This window comes from Arctopsyche grandis, chromosome 9 (genome assembly GCF_051622035.1).
Source record: "Arctopsyche grandis isolate Sample6627 chromosome 9, ASM5162203v2, whole genome shotgun sequence".
Classification (NCBI taxonomy): Eukaryota; Metazoa; Arthropoda; class Insecta; order Trichoptera; family Hydropsychidae; genus Arctopsyche; species Arctopsyche grandis.
Genome location: NC_135363.1, coordinates 11363779 through 11389784, shown reverse-complemented (window position 1 = coordinate 11389784; position 26006 = coordinate 11363779). Strand labels below are relative to the sequence as shown.

The following is a 26006-nucleotide window of genomic DNA, read 5'->3' as shown; positions in this document are numbered from 1 at the left end:
TTATTTTTGATCAAAAATAATATTTCTACTCGAAATCCACTCGTGGAAAAAACGTTTACTGTAAAAATGAAAGTTAATCAAACGAAGCGTAATTTTGGATTTTCGAGGTTTACAAGTTATATACTCGTTGTATATAGCATTATACTACTTAAATATAATGTTTAAGATAGCTTTACATAGTTAAAATCGTTAGTGTTTAACAAGATTATAAATATCAAATTTCACGTACAAAGTTTCAAGGCTTATTATGCGTATTAATATTTGATTTACGTTGTATCTAACAACATTGTACTATTATTAAAAAAAATTGATACAGTCAATTTTGAATTATTTTATTTGACTTCGGCCACTCTCATATTGATCAGCCCATTTGGATAATATTATTTATTTATGTAAGAGGTAGTTTAATGGCCGATAATTAGATCAATAAATAAACATTTAATTAATTCCACAGAAAAATAAAATATATTTTGAGAAATTATTGCATATTATGTATTTATTGAAACATTTACATAGATACAAGGCAGATACGTTAAACATTCAAATACTATTACAAAAAGTACACTTCAAGTACATTAAATGATTATTTTATGTTACATTTATTTTAAAATAAAAAAATAAGTGTATTCGATCAAATAATCGAATTATATGGAATGACATGTGCAGTAAAAATAGCTCTCTCTCTGCTCAAACTTTTTGAAGCTTTCCAAGTTGTGCATGTCTTGTCGTATTCCCAAACATCACTTAAATCATTTTTTCCATCATATCCACCTGTAAATCAAAAAAACAAGTTAATTATACATTAAAGGTATATAAATTAAAATCAAATTATAAAAAAAAACACCTATGCTCAGTAGTTTATGTTTGTAACAGCAAAGACTGATTCCAAACGCAGGTTTCGGTAGTCTGGTGAACGCTGTCCACAGATTTGCAATCGGATCGTAATGCTCGACACTGTCTAAATAAATAGAAGTTTGTCTGATATATCCACCAGCGACGAAAAGTAGCCCTTTGAATTCGACGCTCTAAAAATGGCGAAATAAAAATTAAGCTAATTTTATTTTGGACAGTTTTATATTACTTGCGATAGTTGTTAATATAATTCATTTATATTCACCGAATGATCCTCTCTACCCTGAATCATCTGAGCGCGGTAAGTCCAAGAATTCGTCTCCACTGAATACATCTGTACTTTATTCGACGACATTTGTTTTGCATTTTGACGTGTAAGACCACCTGTTACGTATATTTTGTCGTTGACGACAGAAGCACTATGATGATAAACCGCCAACAACAATGGAGCAATGATCTGCCAATCCCCAGTCTTGCTGTTCCACCTAATTGAAATCAATAAGCGTTAACTTCTCTTTCAATCGATCTGATGAAATGGTTGCAATTTAATTACCTTTCCACTGAATATAAAATATCATTATCAGAACCACCAATGGCGTAGATATCCGTGGACGAATCGCAACGAAGTGTCACTGCCGGGAAAAGCCAACGAACTTCATTTAACGGCTTCAATGGATGTTTCTGACCGTTTTTCAAATCAATGTATTCTACCTGAAAACAAATAAAATTGTTATATTATGATTTCTCCAATAAAGTACTTCACAACACCGGAAAACTTTACTGAAGTCACTGATTGCTTTAAAGAATTTAATCCTCCGATGATAACCATCCAATCTCCCATGACGACAGACGCAAAATGTGTTTTGTTAATTCCAATGTCTTTGGATAGAGTCCAACTTTTATTTAGTACGTCAAATGTATCGATGGTATTTGCCGTCTGTAAACACATTATGCAATAAAATATATCATTTAAAATGCAATCAAAATATTATTCTTATGATATAAAACATACACTAATATTCCATCCCCCAACCAGTGCTATTTTGCCTTTTTTTCTACGAAGGGTTTCTCTTTGGATGAAAGATCTATTATTCTTGTATATAATTTCTTGTCTAACAGAGGTCATACACTCTGCACACGAAAGACAGAACGTCATTACGTCGTCGGCGAGAAACTGAATATACGTATGTACATATAGTTATAACACGTTATTCGAATGATTTTTTTAACTGTAACATTCAATGAATCTTAAATACCTCCATCGAGAGCAAGGATAACCTCACAGATCTCATCAGCTGTGCCAATTCTGTTTTACGGTTTTCATAGTCATGATTTACCCACAATTTCACACCATTGAATACGCGTTCTTCGGAAGCGACGACCAAATCGTCCGATTTCAAGATTTTGATCACGTTGGAGACTGGCAGATAGAGAAAATCTTGAGTGTTGTGCAACTAAAACAAAAATGGAATTGAAAAATATTAAAGTGGCATATTTTTTTATATAATCAACACTCACCGTCTCGAAATTTTCCAGAGTCAAATCCATTGCCATTTTTATTAATTCGGAATCTGCCGTTGATTTCAAAACTTCCAGACAGTTTGAAAGATCGGCTGTTTTAAATTGCTTTGGAATTTTCACTTCGAGTCGGTTGGCTAGCTCCATTAATTTTTCGAAGTGATTTTCGTCTATACCTAAAATTATATTTCAGATTATATACACAGGAGAAATAAGTCGATGAACTCGTACTTATTTCTCCTGTGTAACAATACTTCAGGATTGCTTCGATGACTTCGAAGTCAAAATCTGAAAATATTTCCTCCACTCGAACTTCGATTGTCCCAAAGAATTTGCTGCACGCCATTAGGCAGATCAAGTGCGCGGGGAAGCTGTAATTATAAATAATGATAATTTAAGCTGACAAAATAATTTGGATTTTAAATAGTTTTAGATTCGTATAAAGATACCTCCGGTCTCGAACAGTAAAACCGATGTCACATTTCTTATTTTGCTCCATGGCATCATACAAATACTCCACCCGCTTTGCAGCAAAATCGGACTTCGCCTTTACTATGAACATCTTGTTTCTGATTTCTCCTGAAAAAAAAATTATAATTAGACATGATAAATACTTAAGAAATATAAGTGATAAACATAAAAAAGTTAGACTTACCAATTAGACCGAATAACAACGAATGATTTGGAGCACTGTCGTTCTGCGGTTTTATTACGATAGATAAGAATATCTTAACCCTGCTGTTGCATTGAAACGTATATTAATTATTTACTGAAACTAAACATTCAAAATCACAGAAATGCCATAGTGCCAAGACAGGTCACCCTTATTCGACACTATGACCAACCATATGGGGAATAAATAATTGAAATTAAGCTTAGATCTTTTTAATAAAATTTACCGACTCTGACTTTTATTTCTATGATTTGATTCAGGCTCCAACTTAAATGATTATATACATATATTATAGTAAGATCGACTTTTCTTAGCAAAGTATAAAATATTAGCAATGAAAATAATAGTGATATTCAAAATATATAAAATTAAACGAATATATACGAAAAATATATAAAAAAAAAAATTGACATGTAACCCAATTTATTTAATTATTGGTAATTAAATAGGTATAAATAAAAAGTAAGTAGATTCATAGTGTATGGGTAAGAATTTCATAAACAAACAAATCAATGTATTAAAAAATATGACAGTAAAAATTTAAATTAAAATAAGTAAATATATAAAGACATGAAAACTTGTGCAATCCAATGATTTTATTTACACAAGTATCCGCTTATGAGTTTAAACAAATTATTACAAGTGATAGATATTGATTTTTTTCATGTGCAATAAATAATATGTTTGTTGAAATTTGAAATAATTTATTTGATGTTGAATACTTTTAACTAAAATTGAATCATTTATTTTTCGATGTATTTGTTATAAGTGTACACTATTTGTATGAAAATAATTAATATGATTCAAATTAAAGTTCAATTAATTATCACCCTTTACATATGTTTTTACATATTCAAACATATGTATTATCCAACGACACTGGTTAAACCATTGTTGTTATACGCTGATGATGAGATCTGGATTACATGGATTTGTATTTTTTAATTGTGTTTATACATTTTTACCTATGATAAATCATATTTATATTATGCCTAAAGTTATCAATGGATTCGGACTTGCCAAATTTGGAGGGGATGATGACTATATTGAAACCGTCACAACAATAAATTTGCAAACTCTAACAAGGAACGGTCGATCTGGATTTAATGATCGTCCATATATTGCCAGTAGCGAAATACGTCGGTACTCGTAATCATTGTGAAGATAGAATTAATTTTTCCTACTATCAATTGCTCAATTTAATAATAAAAGTAATTTTTAAATAATCGAATAAAGATATTGTATCTGGATTAGTATTTGGATTTTGATTTATGTAATTTCAAATGATTGAATTGCTAATGCGATATTCACATCTTTTGCAGTAAGAAAAACATTTTTTTTTTAAAACGAACTTAGGGTTAAAGGGTTTACACGGATGTGGCATCATACCACAGAAAAACATGTTTTCACAATATAATGTTTACAATAATAATAAAAAACCACATGAAAATAATCAACCACTCATCTAATATTAAAACCACTGTCTTCTCACAGATGAAACACATTTTGAAACTAAAAATAAGATCATTGATAATGGAATTCGACAAACTAGTCGAATTCGCCATGCAAAAGGAATACTTCCGAATTAACTAAAATTTTATTATAGCAATTGATAAGAATTGATAAATAACCGCAAAAATTTATTATCTTCGAGATAATTTCAATGACACGGAAAACCGCACACAAAAACAACTGACTATTGAAAATATACTGATTTCAACTCCATCTATAATATTATATTATACTAAATTCATTCCTTCAATACTCACTCATTTTATTTTAGTATATACATACACAAAAAAATCGAAATCAAGATTTTGAACTCGTATTCGATCACTGATCCGTTTCCATGGTTTTTGAATATTGTGCGTTTGTGGGGAATGGTTGGCTGTTATAATATCCATAATTTTTGGATTTTTAAACTTGTTTATTACGATTATTATTCACTATCGAAATAGCATAGGCAATTTAAATTTAATTAGCGGCCAAACCTTGCAAAATGGCAAAGTTTTAAAGCGATCGGAAGAATGTAGGAAATATTATCTAAACAATTGGCGATGTAAACCTAATATAAACCTTGTAAAAAATATATATAATCTATTAATTTTAATCAACACTAGATTGGTTATCAATTTGATGCGTACGTTTCGAGATCAATTCAAATTAATTTGTATCGAGTTTCACTGACGCGTCATTAATCAGTCAACGGAATGCGTCGCAGTTTCTCAAACTCTGCAGACGGAGATATTTGGGCGTAAATATAATCCACTACTTTTTCTGACCGAGTTCCGAATCGTCTATTGCGACTTCTCGGGAGAATTCTATGGTCTTGGGAGATGGGTATAAAACTAAAATCGTCCCTAATTATCTCGCCGGGTCCGACGTGAGTTGACGAAGGGCCTCTTTCGATCCCTCAGAAAATGGATAGAGAGCCCTCCTCCGTAGCCTAATTGGGTTCGTTCGGATAATGGATTTTCTCGAATTAAGATAACAATATCATGTCTGAGCCTGTTCGGAGAATTTCCCGCAGAAACGCATAGTCGACTTCTCGTCAATTGAGCATATTAATGCTATTAGTGTTCAAATAATATTTTCAGTCTGAATTGTACAACATATTATATCACATTTTAGGTATAGGAAATTGTCTATCTATTCATAATTATTATAATTAATTGTATTACAAATATATAAATTTGATATTGTACGCGATATTCAAAATTTTAGAAATATAAAGTGTGTAATATAAACTTAGACTGAATATTTAAATTATCCTTTGGCTTTTAAATTTAAATTTAGTCGTTAATATGCAGTGAAGTATTTTGTTATATACAAATAAAGGAAGAAAGGTGGAAAAAATTAATACATTTTATTTTCAAAGTATTTTTCATTTGAGTCAAATATTTCTTAACTGATATTACAATATTTTTCTATGACAAAAAGAAAATTATCTAATTCATATATAAGAATATGCCATGCCATGGTTATTTAAGTCTTTTTCACGTTCCCTTCATCATTTTGAAAATAAAATTTGTAAGAAGGTTGCTTAGGGATCTAACTTTAATTTAAAAACAAAAAATTCTGAAAAAAGATGTGGATTTTATGAAATATAATCAGTTTATATACAATACTATACATACGTTCAATTGACGAATTGGTACTTAATTATACATGGAAGGGTATATGTACGCATTTGAAAGTAACAAAAAAACACCATTATTCTGCGAGACAAAGCTGAAATGGAAGGGAGCGAGAAAGGGACGTGAAAATAAATTAATAAATAAAATAAAAAAAAAAAACAGAAAACCGAGAGGAGAGTAAAAAAAAATCCGAGCAGTATTCAGACCGTAAACAAAGTCTCCCGTACGTGATAATTCATTTGAACATTCCGGCCGCTTTTATTCTTTGTGTACATCTTTTTTTATTTTATTTTAGCGCAGCAAAAAAAAATCAACGTATTTATTTAAGATAATTCAGACTTGGTCGCGTGGGTCGCGAGAGAGTGAGGGTGGGGTTTTGGTAGACTCGTATGATAAATGTGCCCGAATTACGGGAGAACGCGACAATGAGGGGAAACCAGATTTTATCGTTAATTTGATTTGTGCGATATTAAATGTTGCCCCCGCAGAAATTCTCGGCATACTAACGTGATTAATGGTTTTTTCTCTATTTTTTGGCAATTTTATTTTTGTTTTATTTCGGCCGTTTTCAACGCTAGGATGGGACTTCGTTGCGTGTCGACTACTAACCGATCGATCGACCAAAACTGTTCGCGATGCAGTGACCGAATTCGTGGACTCGTTTCCTATTGATTTTTATCGCATTCAATGAAAGCGATGGATTGATCAACGAAGTGGATTATAGATGATGAAATAACACTATTTAAATCATACTATTTCAATACATTTTTTATCTCTCGATTCTTGGGAAACAAGACAATTCAATCAGAGTTCTGGTAACTTAAAAAACAGACACTACGTATATGTACATATGTAGCTTTGACCACTCTGACTACACTTGCAAATAACTTATATATGATTTATTGTTATGGCAAATACTTATGTGTTTTGCCATGTGCAAAATTAGAAGAAAAATTGGATCGGCGTAAATGGATCAAAGTGATGGATATGTTACAAATGTACATCTCGTTTATTCATGAAAATACTAGTTTTTTCATACACGAACCAATCTGGCCAGTTATACTGTACACAAGAGAACAAATTGACAAACCAACTAGTTTGTCATCCAAAAATTATAAGTATCAGTTTAAGCATTCTAAATCGTTTGATTCATCTTCCATTCTGTTTTCTATGTATGGGTGGGTACCCTGAGTTGAATTTTTTTAAAAATCAGCAGTTAAAAGTTTCATACGAAACCTAGTGGGCATCTATTTGAAGAGAGCTTTTGACATTTAGCACTTAAACTAAAACCCATAGTTCGTGTATGGAAAAAAAGGACATACGTTCATGAATGAACTGGCGTGAACACTTGGACTATAACAGATATAATATTGTCAAGTTAAATAAAATCACGTAATGATGATAATATTTATATTATGAATTTATATATGGGGACACATGTATTATACCTTAAGTATTGTATATATATATATATATATATATATATATATATATATATATATATATATATATATATATATATATATATATATATATATATATATATATATATATATATATATATATATATATATATATATATATATATATATATATATATATATATATATATATATATATATATATATATATATATATATATATATATATATATATATATATATATATATATATATATATATAGCAATAAGGAAAATAAAAATCGCTATTAAAAGTATCGAAAGATCCATAAAAAAGCATTTAAGCGTCTTATATACACGGAAAGAAAATGAATTTCCCCAGCACGAGTGGATGGAAGGACGTCTGGATAAATTTCTCCTTAATTGAAAACGACGCAAAACAGATCCTCACTTTGTTACGCAATTTAGTCTAACGTTCGTTATGTTGTAACGAAAACGTCGAGCCGATATTCTGAAAGGAAATTTGCGTTTAATTTTTCCAAATATAGATCTACTGCTTATTTTTCACATGGACATACATACATACATATATGTATGTACTTTCGGAATCGATTTCCTTTCTCTCGAAACGAAATTCGAATGTCACACACGTATTGGTCGGGCGACTCATTCTGTCGCTTAATATCGCTTTGATTCGTTTAAATAAAAGGCTTTTCAATCGCACCGGGTGCTATGGATTCGATTAGGATGCCCGTAATGAAAAGCTGCCGGATGTGGAGGCTGAAAAACGTCGATATTTCAGCCTGAAAATATCCGGAGCCGGTGTGCTTTCAAGTCGACGAGGGGACGCAGTATTGAAACTTTCAATATTTTACAACAAAGATGACGCAAACTGAAGCTTAGCTGCGAGTTGATAGAATACCGTGTTTCAATTAATTTTTTTAAATCATATCCGCTTATATTTCTGAATTGAAAGGATACACATATAAATTCCATTTCCACAACGTATATGTAACTCGCTGGTTGAGCAATTTTCAGCAGGTATGTACATAAAATCCAATATTTTCTTGAATATAACGAGCATGTCTATTAGATCAGAGCTTAAACTGTTCTAAAAAGTAGATATATGAAAAAAAAACCCACTTTTTCAATATTTTTGTCGAGATCTATTGATTTGAACGTACATGACATTGTTTAAAATTGATGAAATTCTTTATTTAATGTTTGATAAGTCACAAATTTTTCACTGGGTCCTTTGATGAAAATTAAAAATTCACGTTTTTCGCTTCGGACTACTGACTATCACTGTTTATAAGATTTGGTCGATTATATGGAAATATAATCAAGGTCGAAGGTCTTTCGTTAAAGTTTTCCAATATTCGGCGATAATTTTTAACACGACACATGTAAAATCGCAATCCATTCATACATAGATGATAATCCAGTGGTTATTTTACATTTTTACATGGGTCGCGAAAGGATGATATGATATCAAGGCGACCCAAGGTTTTAAGTAATATATTTAATTACATAAATCCTCTAGTATACATATTATATCTTTATTTGAAGTAATATATTTAATTACATTAATCATTTACGTTTAACATCTAGTATACATATTATTATATGTATATATATATATATATATATATATATATATATATATATATATATATATATATATATATATATATAAATATATATATATATATATATATATATATATATATATATATATATATATATATATATATATATATATATATATATATATATATATATATATTATATATATATATATATATATATATATATATATATATATATATATATATATATATATATATATATATATATATATATATTATATATTGTTTTAATTTATAATCCAGAAGACAAAAACCAGATAAACCAGAAAGTAAAAACAAAAAGTAGTTACGATTATATTCAATAGGAAAATTCGCTAAGTTTAAGCCGGTTATACTATGTTCAGAATCAAGTACAAATAGATAAAAAATATGATATAATATGAACTCACTATCGTCACATATGAATAGGTACATATGTAGGTACATTCAAAATGTATGAGCTGGTACATATGTCGTGCGCTACAGCCGATACATAATAACATTGCTTTCCGAACATTTTATACAGATTGATATTTGTTATTTCGGAAATCGGGTCACATTCGTGCCGATATATTATCCTTTTATATTTTTATCCCGGGTAAGAGATCTATGGTGATCCTCCAGCGGTGATATTTCCCGCGTCTCCCCCTTCCTACCACCCACTGTACCGCTTCAAAGAAAACAAAACGGGCTCTTCCCATTCGAAGGCAGACCGTTCTCTATGGATACGGTCGTCGTCGTGTTCATTGTGTTCATTTTCATACGAATCGACCCCCAGACCAATGGTGTCGCACCATTGTAGACAAACATGCGGGTATTAACGCCAACGACGGGTTCAATTTGCGAAATGGAGCCACACAATAAGCCCGGACGAGCGTCCCGTTTGATTTGCGTCAGTGTACTCCAAATCCTCCCCTCTCATCTCGTATCTTCTTGAAGAAAAGCGAAAAAAAAATTCAAATGCGGTTTCGTCGGACCGAATCGCGAAACGGTCTCGACCCAGATCACAAGGCAACGACCTATTTTTTTTTTGCCATCCTCACTTTTGATTAGTGCAGCCGACGAATTGTTGGCAAATTGTGACTGAATTAAGTGACATAAACGAGCATTAAATTTGATTACGCGTTTGTTTATTTACATGCAACACAAATTACACGGTAAAAGTTACCATGACATTTATACACAGACTATTGGCTAATTTCTATTGGTTTTTGACAAATTCATTAATTCTAATGCAGATAAAATATTAATGCTTAACTAATTTTATATACATAATGCTCTATATATGTAGATTGATTTTGGGCAAAATATAGTGAATCAAAAAATAGTTCTCGCTTATTAAAATAAAAATAAAAATTGCACGATGCTGAACAATATTGCTAATTGAATTTAAATAAAAATTGGAAATTAAATTTAAATATTTGAATGGTTTTCACTTTTTGTGCTCTTTATCTTTGAATATTTATTTTTACCTACATACAAATATACCAGGAAGGCCTAACATGTAAACCCCAATGCGCCTACATGGCTTAATACAAACATTGCAGAATTTTTTATTCGATTTAAACTTGTATATAAATCATATTCAAATAGTGGTGACATAGTACGATAGTTTTTCGTCACTTTGATGAAGGAACCGTTTCAACAATGAAATCAGATAAATCGGCACACTCTGGTAGGAAACGATCGACTTATATCTAAGTCTGACCAGATAAATATCTCAGTCTGACCAGCAGCATTAAGGATTTAAATTGAAACTGAAAATAAATTGTTTTCAATCGAAGTCAGCTCACGGAATCGATCCCGGCGTCCTCTCGGTGTTTAGCATAAGCGCGACCACCGAGCCATGCTGATGGCTAATTTACAATTAGCATTGAAAAAATCATCAATTAATCATAGACAATAGATAGTGTCAGTTACTTCTGTTTCGGGTACGCCACTTACATATTACGGAACATATGCATGTGTCCATATATACTGTACTAAGGAATATTTTTCGTACTGCTGTTTACTTCCAGTTGCTTACTATCAATTGTTGACTTATAAACATAAATAAATATGAGGAAATATAAATATTCCCCTATTCATTTCCCACTGCCTTTTTACAAGGTATGCTAGGCTTTGACTCACTATCTTCGAGAAGAATTATTGCCATTTCCAAATATTTCTTTGGAGTATTAAAGGGAATAATTGACAACCCTTCGATTTTATTGGAATTTGAATTTTCGGCGCCTGAATGTGGTAGAGTTTTGAATCATTATTTACTTCTGAAACATATTCCTGCGAAAACGTCTGCTTTCAATAACTCTTCTCTTGTTAAGGCTTTCCGGTTCCTTTATGTGATAGATGAACATTTGAACCTGTTCAATTGTCATGTTGATGGACTGGTCAGTTTCATGAGATTCAGCACAAGTCTTTTTGAATGATATGAATGATTGGTAATTTTTATTTTTATTTTATTTTTTTGTAAGACTACTAGTGTGACAATTTGGGGCAACCTGTCAGGTCACATTGGTCATATTATTGTTATTATTATAATACACAATAAATAAATAAAAATTATGACCGATAGACGTCCTTACCCTATAAATCACTGTATCGGTCACGTTTCTTGTAGGGATGAAAAAGTAGTCAAGAACCAATCTAAAACAAAGTGAACAAGATGCGAGAATTTGAATTAATGCGAAAATGCGGTCGTGTACACTTTAATACGACGTAGTAATGAAGCCTGGGTACGCTGCTTGGAGAAGTTGCCAAATAGTACCCAAGGGTATTTTAACCGAAGACGTATGAAGATATAGGGCGCTCTATCACTTTCAGTGTGGCATTGTTACTTGACGAGAATTAATTCATGTGAAGCCTCGACTTGAACACGTGAAGACGTATAAAACATTTAACAAGACGTGAGCAAGACGTGAGCTTGAATTTCCCTAGGAAAAGCTAATTGCGAGAGAAAACGTTCATATTGCCGCAGATTTATCGGCGAGTGTGTTACGCTGATGAAAATCGTCTTAGAGCATTCCACTCAATAATAATTGTATATACATATGTACGTATGTACGTTTTAAACGTTGCTTTTTACTTCCATGATACTCTATATTAGTTTTAAATGCTTTTCAAAACATTTATTTATATTAACGAATAATAATTTCAAATTATATGTCGAAACATATTTAAATTCGAATTTCATTTGTTTTTAAATATAACATTAAAGACATAATTTATGTCTTTCTTTTAATTAAGTCTTTCAAGAAATCAATCAATTATTTTTTAGTTTACACATGACTATCTACATACATACATATGTACATATGTATGTATTATATTTCTATCATTTGTTTTTCAAACTGATATTTATGTATTTTTAAAGGATTGTAAGAACTAACTTTTAACTGCATAGAAGTGATTCAAATCTGCGAAAAACAAATAAAACAAGTTTAATTTTTGTATTAAATATGTACATATGTATACCTATAAAGCCGAATCGCTTGGTATTTTTATTGTTTTTTTTATCATTCCTGGCTGTGCTGCTGAATATGTGACTCCAAGGTCAAAGTTTGCCAATTTATCTTATTTCAATAAAACGGTTCCAACAAATTGGCAACCCTGTCCCATTTACCGCGATATTACACACGAAAAACGCAAACACCGATAAACAATTATGGAGACATATCTATGTTGACAAATCTGCAGCATTTTATAAATCAGCAAATTTGAAATGCTATAAACTTAAATTTTGCGAGAAATAGGACAGGGTTGCCAATTTGTTGGAACCGTTTAAATGAAATCAGACAAATTGGCAAACTCCAATAGGAAGCGATCGACCTTGATCGATCTGGCCAGTAGCACAAAGGCAGAGATTGAACCCGTGATTACATAATTGAAAGCATTTCACGCTCACCACCGATATATTCTGCTGGTATTGCTCAGGGATAGTCAAAGTTTTATCTAAATTCCTTTGATTTCACACCATAGCCTTTTTCTTAAGCCATCTGTGATCTAAATATGTGCCGTTATATTTTAAAGTGGCGGAAGTCCAATTTTCAGTTCCAAAAATACTATTTCTGTTTGACTTGCGTCACAAATTGTTATCACTTATTTTAATTCGATATTTTCAGAATCTCGGGAAAGCAGAATAAACGTATTATAGGCCACCAATATTTTTAAATATTGCTTAACGCAAAACATTATATTCAATATTTTGCGAGATAATGGGTCATATGCTAAATTAAAAAAAAATGTTTTAAAATCAAAAACTGTAGATTTATCAAATAATACATATTTGTATGATAGAAGATGATATTTGAATTTTGAGAGTATGTAGTATTTTAAATTAAGTTTATATACATATGTACATATGTATGTATGTATGTATATGACACGAAATTGTTGTGAAACGGAAAAGTTTGACATCTTTTAATATAAAATCACTACGTATATGAAAATGTATGTCGTCACACGATTTTGATTACTTATTATTTGATTAGATAGGGCAACAGTTAAAGCTTTAAATAAAAATTTCAAATGTATTAGAAATGTAGCCATAACTTTCAGTTAAATACATTAAAATAGGGTCAGCCAAAAATTTATTTAAAAAAAAATAACGAACATATTTGTTTGTTTACACTGCCTGTTTGCCGACAGCAAAGGGGTTAACCTTTCCAATGAATTATTAAAGCACACACATACACACCTTCCAAACTACAGCGTTCGTACATATAAATAAGAGCCTTTCAGTATTAAATTTCCTTTTTTTTTCAAGCCGTTAGAAAATACATTACCGGTGTTCGGTGTGTACGGGTATAGGCCGGTATAACCGTATCTCCACATTATCATCCATTTCCCAGGTCCCCGCAAGGAGGTCCCATAAAGCCTTACGCCATATTCATTTATCAGACCCCCGCCAACCCCCTTCTTCCCTCCCTCGAGTTTATCCCGTTAAATAAGGATATACCGCAAGAAGTATATATTTTCAATTATCCGACGGACCCGGAAAAAATAGTAAAAAATGTATCATATCCGGGAGTAGCCATCCCGAACTTAGGTTTGTTTGCCTGTATATAGTGTAACTTCGCGGTCACGTTTACGGTTTTAATTTTATAAATGTACTGTAGAAATGAGGTTACAATCCTTTTTAAGGTTTGTTTCAATGTAATACGTCCAGGTTTGTGTATGAATACGCCACTGTGTAAGATTAACTGTAAAATGTATTGTTTGGATGGGATGATCCTAGAGCTTTTAAAACTCTGTAAAATATGGTCTGGATATACATACAATGAAATTAAACTGTTTTTCCTAATATGAAATTACACATATTGATATAAATTCATAAATAAATGGATGTAGAATTTCCTTGTAATCCATGATGTGAACTATAAATGAGACCCTTATTATCAAAATAGCCAAAGCGCTTTTTGGTATTTATTTTGTCCTGCTATTCATTAGGAATTCGTAATTAATAATTGTGACTATCGAAACTGGTTAAGCTTGGTACTAAATTAACTTTTAAAACGGGGCTTAGTATCAAAACTGTCTTGAAAAACAATATATTAGTATCAAACGTGTCTTTTATGAAAAAAACGTAAGTTTCTGAACTCTGAAATAATTAGATGACTATTTTGAGACATCAATTTTATATATCTTGTATATATTTGAAAGTTTTGGTTATGAAATTTGAACTTTTGAAAGTCGTAGCATTCATTATCAAAAGCGGGTTAAAATATTTTCAATGGAAATGCTTAAAGTTTTTGGACTTTTGTGCTTGAAACTTTCACTATTATATTTGCATAGTAAAAATTAATTTAAAGCCCTAAATATCTTAAAACTTTATTCATGATTATATTCATACAAATTTCACTAAAAAAAACAAAATAAGTGAAATTAAGAAGAGGTTAGTAAAAAATCCGTAGTTACTCTAGTCCCCAGTCTAGTGGGTTGAAGTAAAAAAATAAATAAATACTAGATCCAAATTTGGTGGCTTTAGTGCAAAAGCGGAAAAAAAATCGTTTATAAAACTCAATATTATGGACAATTTTGCATCATTTTTATACGAATCACTGAAATTCGAGACGTTGAAAACTCGAAAAATTCGAGAAATGGGCAAACTCTTATAGGAAACGATCGACCTGGAGTCACAAACCGAGGCCTGGCTAGCAGCAACCCATGGCACCCGAACCCGTGACCACTCTATTCGAATGCATATATGCTAACCACTAATCCATGCTGCTGGTATTTCTGTATATATAATTAATAATTCTTAATATGTATAACATACTCGTCACTTTGGAGAAATCTGTTAAGACTAGTGTGCATGATTGATTGAAATGAATAAAAATTATATGCAAGAAAATTTCCATATTTTAAATGCTATTCTATTTATTTACAGCATATGAATTTCGCGCATTTTAATAATTGAAATAAATATAAATGTCGGGTATATTTTCTTGGTATTTACGCAATCATCCATTCAATATTTACCAGAAGGAGATTATTTTTCCCGATTTTTAGACGAAAAGGACGACTCGGGAGAGAGCACCGAGAACGAATTGGTCCTTTGTAAAACAAATTCGATAGGCTACATCAAAGGGTCGCTTTTCTGATCGATTTGTGTTTCGCGGTTGAAACTACACCGCAGGAAAAGCAAAGGCCTAGAGATAAACCCTTCGAGAGAGAGACGGGGGCTCGGTTTTGATTTGCGTTTCGGCTAAAGCGGACTTTGGCAGGGTTTTCATTCGCCATTTTCCAGAGCTAAATACCATCAACAGGTATCACCCACCTGGCTCATCCCACGCTCGTGTTTTGTACGTAGATTTTTTTATATGTGTCATTTGAATCAAACGAGGAATATAATGGTGATTGCTATGTATGATCATTACAAAGGAACGCTTTTGCCGAGGGACAAAAGCTTAGCTAGAGTTTTACTATTCGCTGCAGTGCTGAAGGCGTCCCGTTGCGACATAATTGCATCCGCCTAGACGATAATAATGCAATTATCGTAAAGTAGACCGCTCTCTGGAGAGATATAGCTGATGATGCATTAACGTGGGGAGGGAAACAGGACGGGAATAAAAACCCATCCCGTTGCAGTCCTCACTTTTCTGTATGAATTTACGGGGGAATGAAAAGACCGCTTTATTGGTCGCTTTAAGAACGGACCGGTAGAAACTTTTTAATCGGCTCGTAAAAGTGGTCGTCGTTAAGTTCGCTCGGAAAGAGTTTGAACGAAAGCTCATCGCAGTCGATAACGGCGTTTAAACGCCGTTAAATATAGGCGTTGCTGAAACTGAATAAGCATGTATATAGAGGTCAGTATCCAAAAAAGGGAAAAATTTGAATAGAAATGCTATATTTAATGAAACCGTAAAGGTCAATTTATATTATCTAGCAGCGCACGTCAACAGCTCGGTACAACACTGCATGGAAAATACTACTTCTATTCATATTATACAGCACCACCCGTTTTCGACACATTCATACTTGTTTTAGGCTGGTGCAAGGCAAAACTGGCTTATATGTTACACCGAAAATGTTATTGTCAGTGAAATTATAATTTCACTGACTCAAGCAGTGAGTATGGATATAAAAATAGAATTACAACGAACTACCAACCCTAAAAACTTAATATTTAATAAATAAATCCAACCCTAACTTAACCTAACCTTAAATAATTAAAACCAACTCTAACCCTAACATAACCTAACCTTAAATAAATAAGTGTTGGCTGTTAAGATATAATGATGTGTTTGCTTCCGCATCTAGTCCCACGCATGCGGCACCAAAAAAAAGCCAAATCGAAACAAATATTAGACCATGAGGAGAGTGGGAATGGATAGGAGTGGGGCTACGGGGAGGTCGTGTGAGCGCAAGTTTGGCATCGGAGTGGGGATGCAGAGGACCAGGGTTGTGACTTGGGGTAGCGCGGTTCGTGTCGGCGACGCACTATCATCCACTGTCAAAAATTATAATTTCACTAATAGGGGCCATTGTAAATGTAATTGATTATGACTTCTCTGAAACGTAAGTGGAGCTATAATTTCACTGCTGTGATAATGTCGGCGCAATATTGCTTGCGTCGTATCGTCGAGTCGATATTGTCACAATACGACGTTTTTGAAAATATTCATGCATTACAGCAGTTTCGTACGTACGGGTGCACTTGCCACTATGACTTGACATCATGCGTGAATATTTCCACGGTGGCCAAAGAAAATCGTTTCCGCTTGATACGTTTTGGTAACATGTACTGCTGTATAATATGAATAGATCGTGTCGATTTATGCCGATACGCCACACACACATTACGGAAGATATGAATACGTCCATATATGTACATATGTATAATGTACTGAATAAATATATGGGAAAATAAGAAAACTATCTATATTATTATTTATTTTACGATATTTATTTATTTGTGAGCAAATAAATATATTAATTATATATCCTTTAAAATAAATAATCGCGAAATTTTTGGAAATGACAAAATATGAAAACAGACATTGACGTCTATTGACATCAGCTCAATCGTGAAATATGTGAAATCATTTTTTCGTGTATCAAAGATAATTTATATTATTATTCGAAGCAAATTATGACATCTGATGCTCAATGCAATGAGCCTCGTGGATATTGATATCATCTTGGATTTTATTGACAATATGCCTCTTCCTGGTTCTGTGTCAGGTTAATAGTAGCGTTAAGGGACGATCCCACCAGTTCCTTGATTTTGTCCGACCATCTCTTGGGAGATCGTCCTCTTGCTCACTTTCCCAATAGTGTTCCGGTGACTACCAGCCTCTCCAGACTCTTCAAATTCTTCCTGGCTATATGTCCAAAGTATAAGAGAACCCTCTTCCTATATGTGAAGAGTCTTTTCGAGACTTCCAGCTCTTAGAGGATGGAGATATTCGTACGTCTTGCGGTCCATGGTATGCTCAGCATCCGTCTCTAGATTTCGCAACACTTCAGATTCATCTATATATGTATAATAGAATATCCCTTTCTCTATTTTCCAGGGTCCATGTTTTGACTCCATACAATGCAATGGGAAACACCAGAAATCGCACCAAACAGGTTTTTGTTATTTTCATAATAGAGCAGTTCTTGCATATTTTTACAAAACTGACTATCGCCGTTTTCACCAATACTACTCTTCTGAGGATTTTCGATTGGCATCCTCTTTCCCTTGAGATCAAGGTACATATGTAAAGTCGTCGACTTCCTCATAGTCATTTAAAGCGTTGGACTTAATAAGAGTATCAAATTTATCACCGAATAGGATTTTTGTTTATCTCTAGACCCAGGTGTCTACTCTCTATCTCTATTCTACGAAGTAGTTCAGTCATTTCATCCTCATTGCTGGTCATTAACGTCGTGTCGTCTGTGGAACTTATGCTAGAAATCTTTCTACTGCCTATTGTTATTCCACCTTTCCATCCGTCAAGTACTCTTCTCATTATGTATTCCCCATATATATTAAAAAGATCAGGAGACAGTAGGTATCCCTGTCGGAATTGAATTTTTTCCGAAAAAAATCCATCTATTCTGGCTCAGTGGTTGTGTTTATGTTTAGCACCAAGAGATTATTGGGTTCGATCCCGGGCTAATCTTTAATACTGCTGGTTAGACTTGGATATTTGTGATTGCAAGTCGATCGTTTCTTTTCAGAATTTCCAATTTTATCTGATCATTGTTGAAACTGTTCCTCAAAATTGGCAAAAAAAAATCATCCTACCTACTGTCACAAATATCTGTATTTAATGTATGTACAGTTTGTAAAAACTTATGTACAAGTCCAAATCCATAGATGTCTGAAATGAATTAATTAATTAATAGTTTATTTTGTGTTCTTCAGCCTCTCGAAATACAATGATTTATGTAATGAAAATGCTGCAGTGTTTGTAATTAATTGTCTAGGAAGGCGCATTGGGGTCTTCCTGTCAAGTCTTCCCGGTATATATCTATGTAAAATAAAATTATGAATGAGTGTTATTATTTCTTTTGGGACACCCATCTCTAAGACCTTCCATAGATAGTTCCAATTGACACAATCGAAAGTTTTTGTGTAATCTATGAAACAATATATTACAGTTACCTTGAATTCTCGACTTTTCTCGATTATTTGTCGTGTATTTAAAATTTGTTCTCGTGTGCCTTTCTCTGCCTTTGGTAAATTCAACTTGCTCTTTCGGAATTTGCCAGACACGGTAGTGTTTCAGCTTGCCTTCAGTATTTACGTAGAGCAATATTTTACTTGGATGAGAGATGAGTGAGACTGTTCTGTAATTTTCACATTTTTTCGTAGATCCTTTCTTCGCAATATAATATCAATCAAAAAGGACTGCCAATAAAACAAAAGTGCCAACTTTCGTTGAACTCTTACGGATAATGAAACGTTTCATGCGAGTTTTCACGTTGATTTGATCCCGACACAACAACATTGCAAATTTTTCCGACTCGTTCGTTTCTAAAGCGTAGATATTTTCCGGCTGGCATCGATCGAACAGCCGGGATACATTTGCCGATTGGTGATTTCCTTTTTGTCTGTTTACAACGTTTCCGTGAGTGTGTATAATATTTACATATCGTCAGCTCGCACGTGGCACTCAAGCGGTTAACGTTCAATAGCGCCCCCCTCTCAGGAATTCTGATATTAGGGATTGAAGGTTGAATTCTGTTATGAGTACATGTATGTACATATATTATAATGCAACACTTAACAGTCGAATGTACAATGAATGTATATGTTTGTATGTGTACCGTTTTTGATCCAAAAATAGATCATTTAAGAGAGTAAAAACAACAATATGTTCTTAGTCCACTTTACTACTAATAGTGGGAACTTTCTACTAGGAATTATTATTATTTAATTATTTTTGTACTAGAACACTATTGGATATTCTCTTTTAATGCATTTATGTTCACTGCTTTATTTTTTATGTTTATAATTTATAGCATAATAAAGCCTGGTCGTTTCAAGCGTATCGTAGAAGCAACGCAGACGCCATTTTCACAGCTCCATATTGACAGTGTCGTACAGTAAAACTGCATTAATTTTTAACGCACTACATTGTGGAATATATTAAAATTATATTTTCCATATTTATAATCTACATTTTGTACGTTTTTAGTGTAAAATTTGCGTTAAAACCGAGAGAGCACGTCGTAACGAGCGTCGCTCTCGGCTCGTTCCATTATTCAGTTAGGGCTCTTCACCAAATGCGCGCGCACGTTAATTTTTAACAGCAGTAGGGTAACCATTGCCTATTTCCGGTTTTGTGGTTCAGCATAAATTCGTTTATTGTTTATTGTGAATAACTTATGGGGCGGGTGTGTGCGTTCCCCATAGAGAGCGGCCGAAGCGTTCGGAGATTACGGCGAAAAACATCTCGGATAAGGGCGGCAATAAAACATAAAATTCGACGTTTCAGCTGTTTGTTAACCCTTTCGGTGGCGAAAAGGTTGAAATTTGTTACTCACGTTTCGGCGAACTTACGCCTTTTTGTAGCTGTGCGTCTCGCGGTCGACTCTCTATGGTGTTTTTATGGCGCACTGAAACGTTCGACTCTGTCTATTTTCAGAGGTATGGGGTGAATTCCACCCCACGCACATATAGATATGAGGCCATGCGGTTATTTGTAATTTTGATGGAATTGTTTTTGACGTGGTGGTTTCAGATAAAAGGGGAGGAAAACACGTAAAAACAAACCCATTTATATCATACGAAATTACGTGTATAAATCTGGCAGAGGCAGCTTTATCTCGAGCGTGGTAACCACTTAATTTTTGTTTTATTGATGGTTATTTTGTTCATTTTGTTTGCAGAACCAACGACAGACATTCTAGGAGGTCCAGACCTCTACATAGACAGAGGTAGCACAATCAATTTAACTTGTGTTGTACTCTTCTCTCCGGAGCCCCCGGCGTACATCTTCTGGAATCATAATGATGCGGTTCGTATATATTTTTATCTTGATCCTGTTTTATTTTTTTGGATTCGCTACATAGTACGTGAGATAAAGTTGAATGTTATATAATTTTCTTATTCCTATAAAATACATGTTAGGAATTATTTACGTACATTTTGCAATCACAATAAACTCGTAAATATGTATACCTAACGATGATAAAAATCTCAAAACGTTATATCAAATGATTCACATTTCATATTATACATATGTATATATATTCGAATACCTGATACGGGAAATACAAAGCGTCTTGAAATGAAATGTAAACCTTAGAAATGTTTATATTATTCTCAACCTCATGTAAGAAAGACTTTTTATGAACAATCTACATTTATAATTTTTATTCATATTATCCCAAATATAAATATTATATTTTTAAACTGAGTATAATTCTAAGCAGTTCTAATGGGATGACGATCATTAGCATAACATTCCATTAGTACTAATTACACAAATTGATATGATAACAAGCCATGAATCTATAATGAATCGTTGAACTACGCTACGACACTGCCTATGTAATTATTCTAATAGAGCTGACTTTAATGTGTTTTTATTTAATTTGGATAAAACTTGCGTAACAGCTTCCTATGAACGGGTAATTTAAAATTTGTGAATAAATTAAAATGTGAGTTAAGTAAAAAAAAAAACCTAAAGGTGTACAAAATGTTTCATTACACGCTGTAAAGCTGTAAGCAACGATCGTTCACAGCAAGAGGTGAGCTCGACGCGCAGTAAATTTTTATACACACTTTAAAAACTGGCGAAATAGTCTGCTAAAATGGCGAAAGCTGCGCCTTACGACCTCTATCTACGAGATAGTTGCCGAGAATTATCATTTCGAGACGCTTAATGATGATTCATGGAGGAAAAAATGGGCGCTTCCTTCCGCACCACTAGCGCTATGCCCTTAATTGCGCACCCCCAGCCCCTCGTTCCCTCGTCAAAAAGTTCTAGCAAGTCGGTCCATTAAAAGTTGAGAAGCCCTGAATTTTGCCCTCCCCCTTCGGACTGATGGATGGACCCCTTCCCCCTCTCCGGATCTCCGTTTGACGAGCCCTGTCTGAGATTTTCTTCCCGCAGGTCGCGCGATTACAATTTCAAATTGCGTTCGAACGAAAATAAAATAAAATAAGACAAGCCGTAAGATAAAATAAAAAAGGCAGAAGAAATCCAAATTGAATTAATATTCAAATTGATTTAGTCCTTACTTTGTATTAGTGAAACAATTTCAAACTGGGCTCCAGGTACGTGATCGACTTCAAAATTGCTATAATTTACGAACAAATCGCCGAAAATTTCAGCCGCAACTTTATAACTGAATGATTTACATTGATTTCGGACCTTAAAAGTTTTGATAAAGTCGATTTTGAATTTTCGAATTAAAATTTGAGTCAAGTAGCACTTATAAATATGCGAAACATCTCACTAAGTTATGTATTACTGATTTTATTAGACAGGTTCTAAATGTATAGGAAATAAACACGTGTATATTGATGCTAACATATTCAATTTGATTTTTAAATGCTTTTTAGTATTACTAAATTCTGTTCACAATACATCTTATATCTATTTTTATAGCTACTGATCTACGTACTGATCATTTTCTATTTTACAATTTTAATTTAATTTTGTTAGTAAAGATAGTATTATATTATTCTAATGTTAATGGACAGCATAATATGATATAGAGCTTAAGAATCTAACATATTCAATGGTTTTTTATGTACATATGTAGATTAATATATGTACATATTTCATAGAAATCTCGATGCTTTGACAGTCATTTGGCTGCGAAGCTTTTTCTATTTATAAAACTGATTTTTTCCAACCGTGTACTTTTTGAAAGACATACTTCAAAATATGGAGTTTATATACATATGTACATATGTACTACGATTTCAATATCGTTTTATACGTTGGCAACGTAGGTGTAACGATATGGCGTTCATTGCGGCACCATTCCCGCCGTTGTAGAACCACTGTAGGTTTGGATTTTCGCCATGTACGTGTTCAGCCTCTAAAATGACATGCCAGTGCTTTCAAAAGTCCTAGAAATGCATACATATGTACATACATTTTGCTTCGTTGCGATCGTTACGCTCGGGTTAACACTTCACTGGCCGCTTTTTAATTATCTTATTGTTTATTTGTGCAGATAATCAGCTACGACTCTCCTAGAGGGGGTGTGAGCGTGATAACGGAAAAGGGTGAGACAACGACTTCATTTTTATTGATACAACAGGCGAGATCGTCAGATTCGGGATTGTATCAATGTAATCCTAGCAATGCGCAGTCGAAGACGATAACCGTGCACGTATTAAACGGTGAGTTATCATGTTTGAAATATTGTAATTAAAATTGAAAAAATAATACAAGTGTAGCCAGAATTTCTAAAATATTTATAACGAATGAAGATTTGCGTGAGAGTACATTTTATTTGTCAATTCCAAGATTATAATATTATAAATTTCAAAAGCTTTATATTTGAGTTTCCAAATATAAATTTCAAACTATTTTCTCTTTAAATATACATACATACATACATACATTCAAATTTGTTTAGAAGTGGTTTTCAACAGTTGGTCCAAAGACTTTCTCTCAAAGCTAAATTTTGATCATTTTTTAATACCCCAAAACTTTAAATAGTATTAATAAGAATCTTGATTGAGATAAACTTTGGATTTTGGATACCTGTATAAAATTTTAGTGGATCAGACGTGTTTATAGCTGTACACAAAAGACGATCGACTGCGCGTACGTTTCGCGCTCCTTTGTCGCCGGATGCCACATCCCCAACAGAGCGCGCGACGTGTCTCGTGCCATCTCGCTCACTCTGCCATTTATTTTGCATAGTTCCATGATATGTGAAACGTGCTGATATTTCAATTATAAAAAAGTATAAACCATCGTATCCGCCACGAACAGACGGACAGATGGCTTGCATATATCTGGTCATTAATTTAAGGCATGCTCAAGTCAAAATTAAAACAAATACAAACTGAGTATTGAAAAAACATATTTTAAGTGCTAGAAATTCCTTGGTTATTAAATGTAAATCAACCGAGATGATTTATTTCAATATAATAATGCGATAATAGTGATAACATGTGACGTATGTACTTTTTAAATTAAATACCAGATATATGTATGTATGTTTACTTAATCCTAATAAAAGATAACTTTATTAAGTTCTTATGTTGTTTAAACGTAAAGTACAAGAATCATTTCATTTTTACATATCAAATGTAAAAAATTAAAATTAATAATGGTCCCAGTACATTACCTTGTGGTACTCCAGCTAACAAAATTCTAGATGAAGTATATGTATCGTCTTGCTCCATTCAGTTTATGATATATGGTTTTAGTAACATGCTGTGTTTGGGCAGACATTTTCTTCATTTATATTCAAGGTTTCGGTGTCAGATCTAATCAAAAACTGAATAAAGATAGAAATCGATAAATAATAAAGCGATAAATAAAAACCTTTTGATAATGTGACAAATTAGAATTAACATTAGATTCGAGAACTAATACAAAATATGCACACATATTCAAAATGGGATACATTTCTGCTTAACCGGTTCGGAGATGTAAAAAAATTGAACCACTTTTATTAACCACAATTAACCACTGCTAGATTGCTTTCTCCGATCTATGTATGTATGTATCGTTCACAGTGAATGATTGGTACGTTTGTGTGTCAGTATGAACGAGTCCACAAGAAGTGCACACGTTTGCCATTGATTGATAATGCGCTGCATTGCATGTTGCAATTCTCATGTAGACAATCGGTTGTCCGTGCTCTCAGGAGAGTACCCGGCTGCCATGCAGAGGGGCGGCCAGCCACTCCTGCTCTCTTCACAAGGACACACGATCCTGTTGGCGACATCTCTCTTCATGCTCATGTCCTGACACCTGATGGACACCTATCGAGCTCGATAAATATCAATTTAGTAAGTATATTAAATTTAAATTAAAAAAAACGCATAGACATTGTACCACTTATGTATAAGGTGCGGCGTAAATAACTGACATGATTCAATTAGTATGTAATATGCTTTTAGATTTGATTTCATAATCATATTTAGAGCTTTTTTACTGTTCAATGAAAGCTTTCCAATACTTTTATATAATGAGTATCACTCATCTGCTTAGTGTCAGTTCAATCTTTTCTATGTTAAATATAATTATAGTCGTTTCAATTATTTTCTATTTTATAAATATAGTTGTAATAGAGCATGTAACGTTCTATGTGTATCATAAATCATTAGATTGTATTAAAAAATTTTGCATTTAATTCTCAAGCTTTTCTCCTGTAAAATTTAAAGTAAAAAAATGCGATTTATATTCATATAGTATACTATTATATATTTGACTGTTGGTATTGAAAATGTGTCAGTTTATTTATCCGCATCTTGTAAGTCTAAAAAATAATTAATTATGATGACATTGATCAATTAAATATACAGGTGCTTACAAGTTAAGCGTGAAGTATTATTATAATATCTATTTAATAAATTCAAATGGATAACGAGGGGATAAACCACATTTCATGGAGAGGAACATCGCCTGAAGCTTACAGCTTTCAAAAGATGATTTATCCTGTATATCAGGAAAGGATTTCGAGGATAGTTTTGATTTAATCCTCGAGACGAGTTGATTCGTCTATTAATCCTTGGGTCGAACAAGCGAACGATTATTTAACTAGAGCGATCCCCTCATCTCCCCTCGCCTTTCATAAGAAACAGTAATATTTCAATTAAGGATATAACAATGACGTTTACAACGTCCATATCAATTTCAATGGCAATTAATTACTCACAGAA

General features: G+C 32.8%; 2 protein-coding genes across 2 annotated transcripts in view; one reads left to right on the top strand and one right to left on the bottom strand.

The window, feature by feature from the left end:
- The window catches only part of LOC143917272 (uncharacterized), a 51060-nt gene extending 25968 nt beyond the window's left edge, over nt 1-25092 (top strand). The window contains exons 5-7 of the mRNA XM_077438755.1: nt 21032-21159; nt 23336-23504; nt 24965-25092. Coding sequence (XP_077294881.1) covers nt 21032-21159; nt 23336-23504; nt 24965-25092 — 425 coding nt within the window. The remainder of the gene's footprint in view (nt 1-21031; nt 21160-23335; nt 23505-24964) is intronic.
- On the bottom strand, nt 445-18663 carry LOC143916811 (kelch-like protein 7). The gene is made up of 12 exons (XM_077438056.1): nt 18479-18663; nt 3026-3105; nt 2820-2949; nt 2602-2741; nt 2371-2546; nt 2109-2306; nt 1865-2026; nt 1634-1789; nt 1406-1563; nt 1118-1337; nt 845-1025; nt 445-771 (listed from the first exon to the last, which is right to left on the bottom strand). Exons 1-12 carry the CDS (start codon nt 18661-18663, stop codon nt 632-634), a joined length of 1926 nt encoding a protein of 641 aa, XP_077294182.1. The 3' UTR covers nt 445-631.
- Nucleotides 25093-26006: the final 914 nt, after the last annotated feature.

Bases quoted from the DNA above. Each gene is read 5' to 3' on its own strand.
- LOC143916811 (XM_077438056.1), bottom strand. From the start codon at position 18,663: ATGAGAAGAGTACTTGACGGATGGAAAGGTGGAATAACAATAGGCAGT. The intron at 2,950-3,025 runs GTAAGTCTAACT...TTTTTTTTTCAG, and splicing joins GTTGTTATTCGGTCTAATTG to GAGAAATCAGAAACAAGATG. The intron at 2,547-2,601 runs GTACGAGTTCAT...ATATAATTTTAG, and splicing joins TTGTTACACAGGAGAAATAA to GTATAGACGAAAATCACTTC.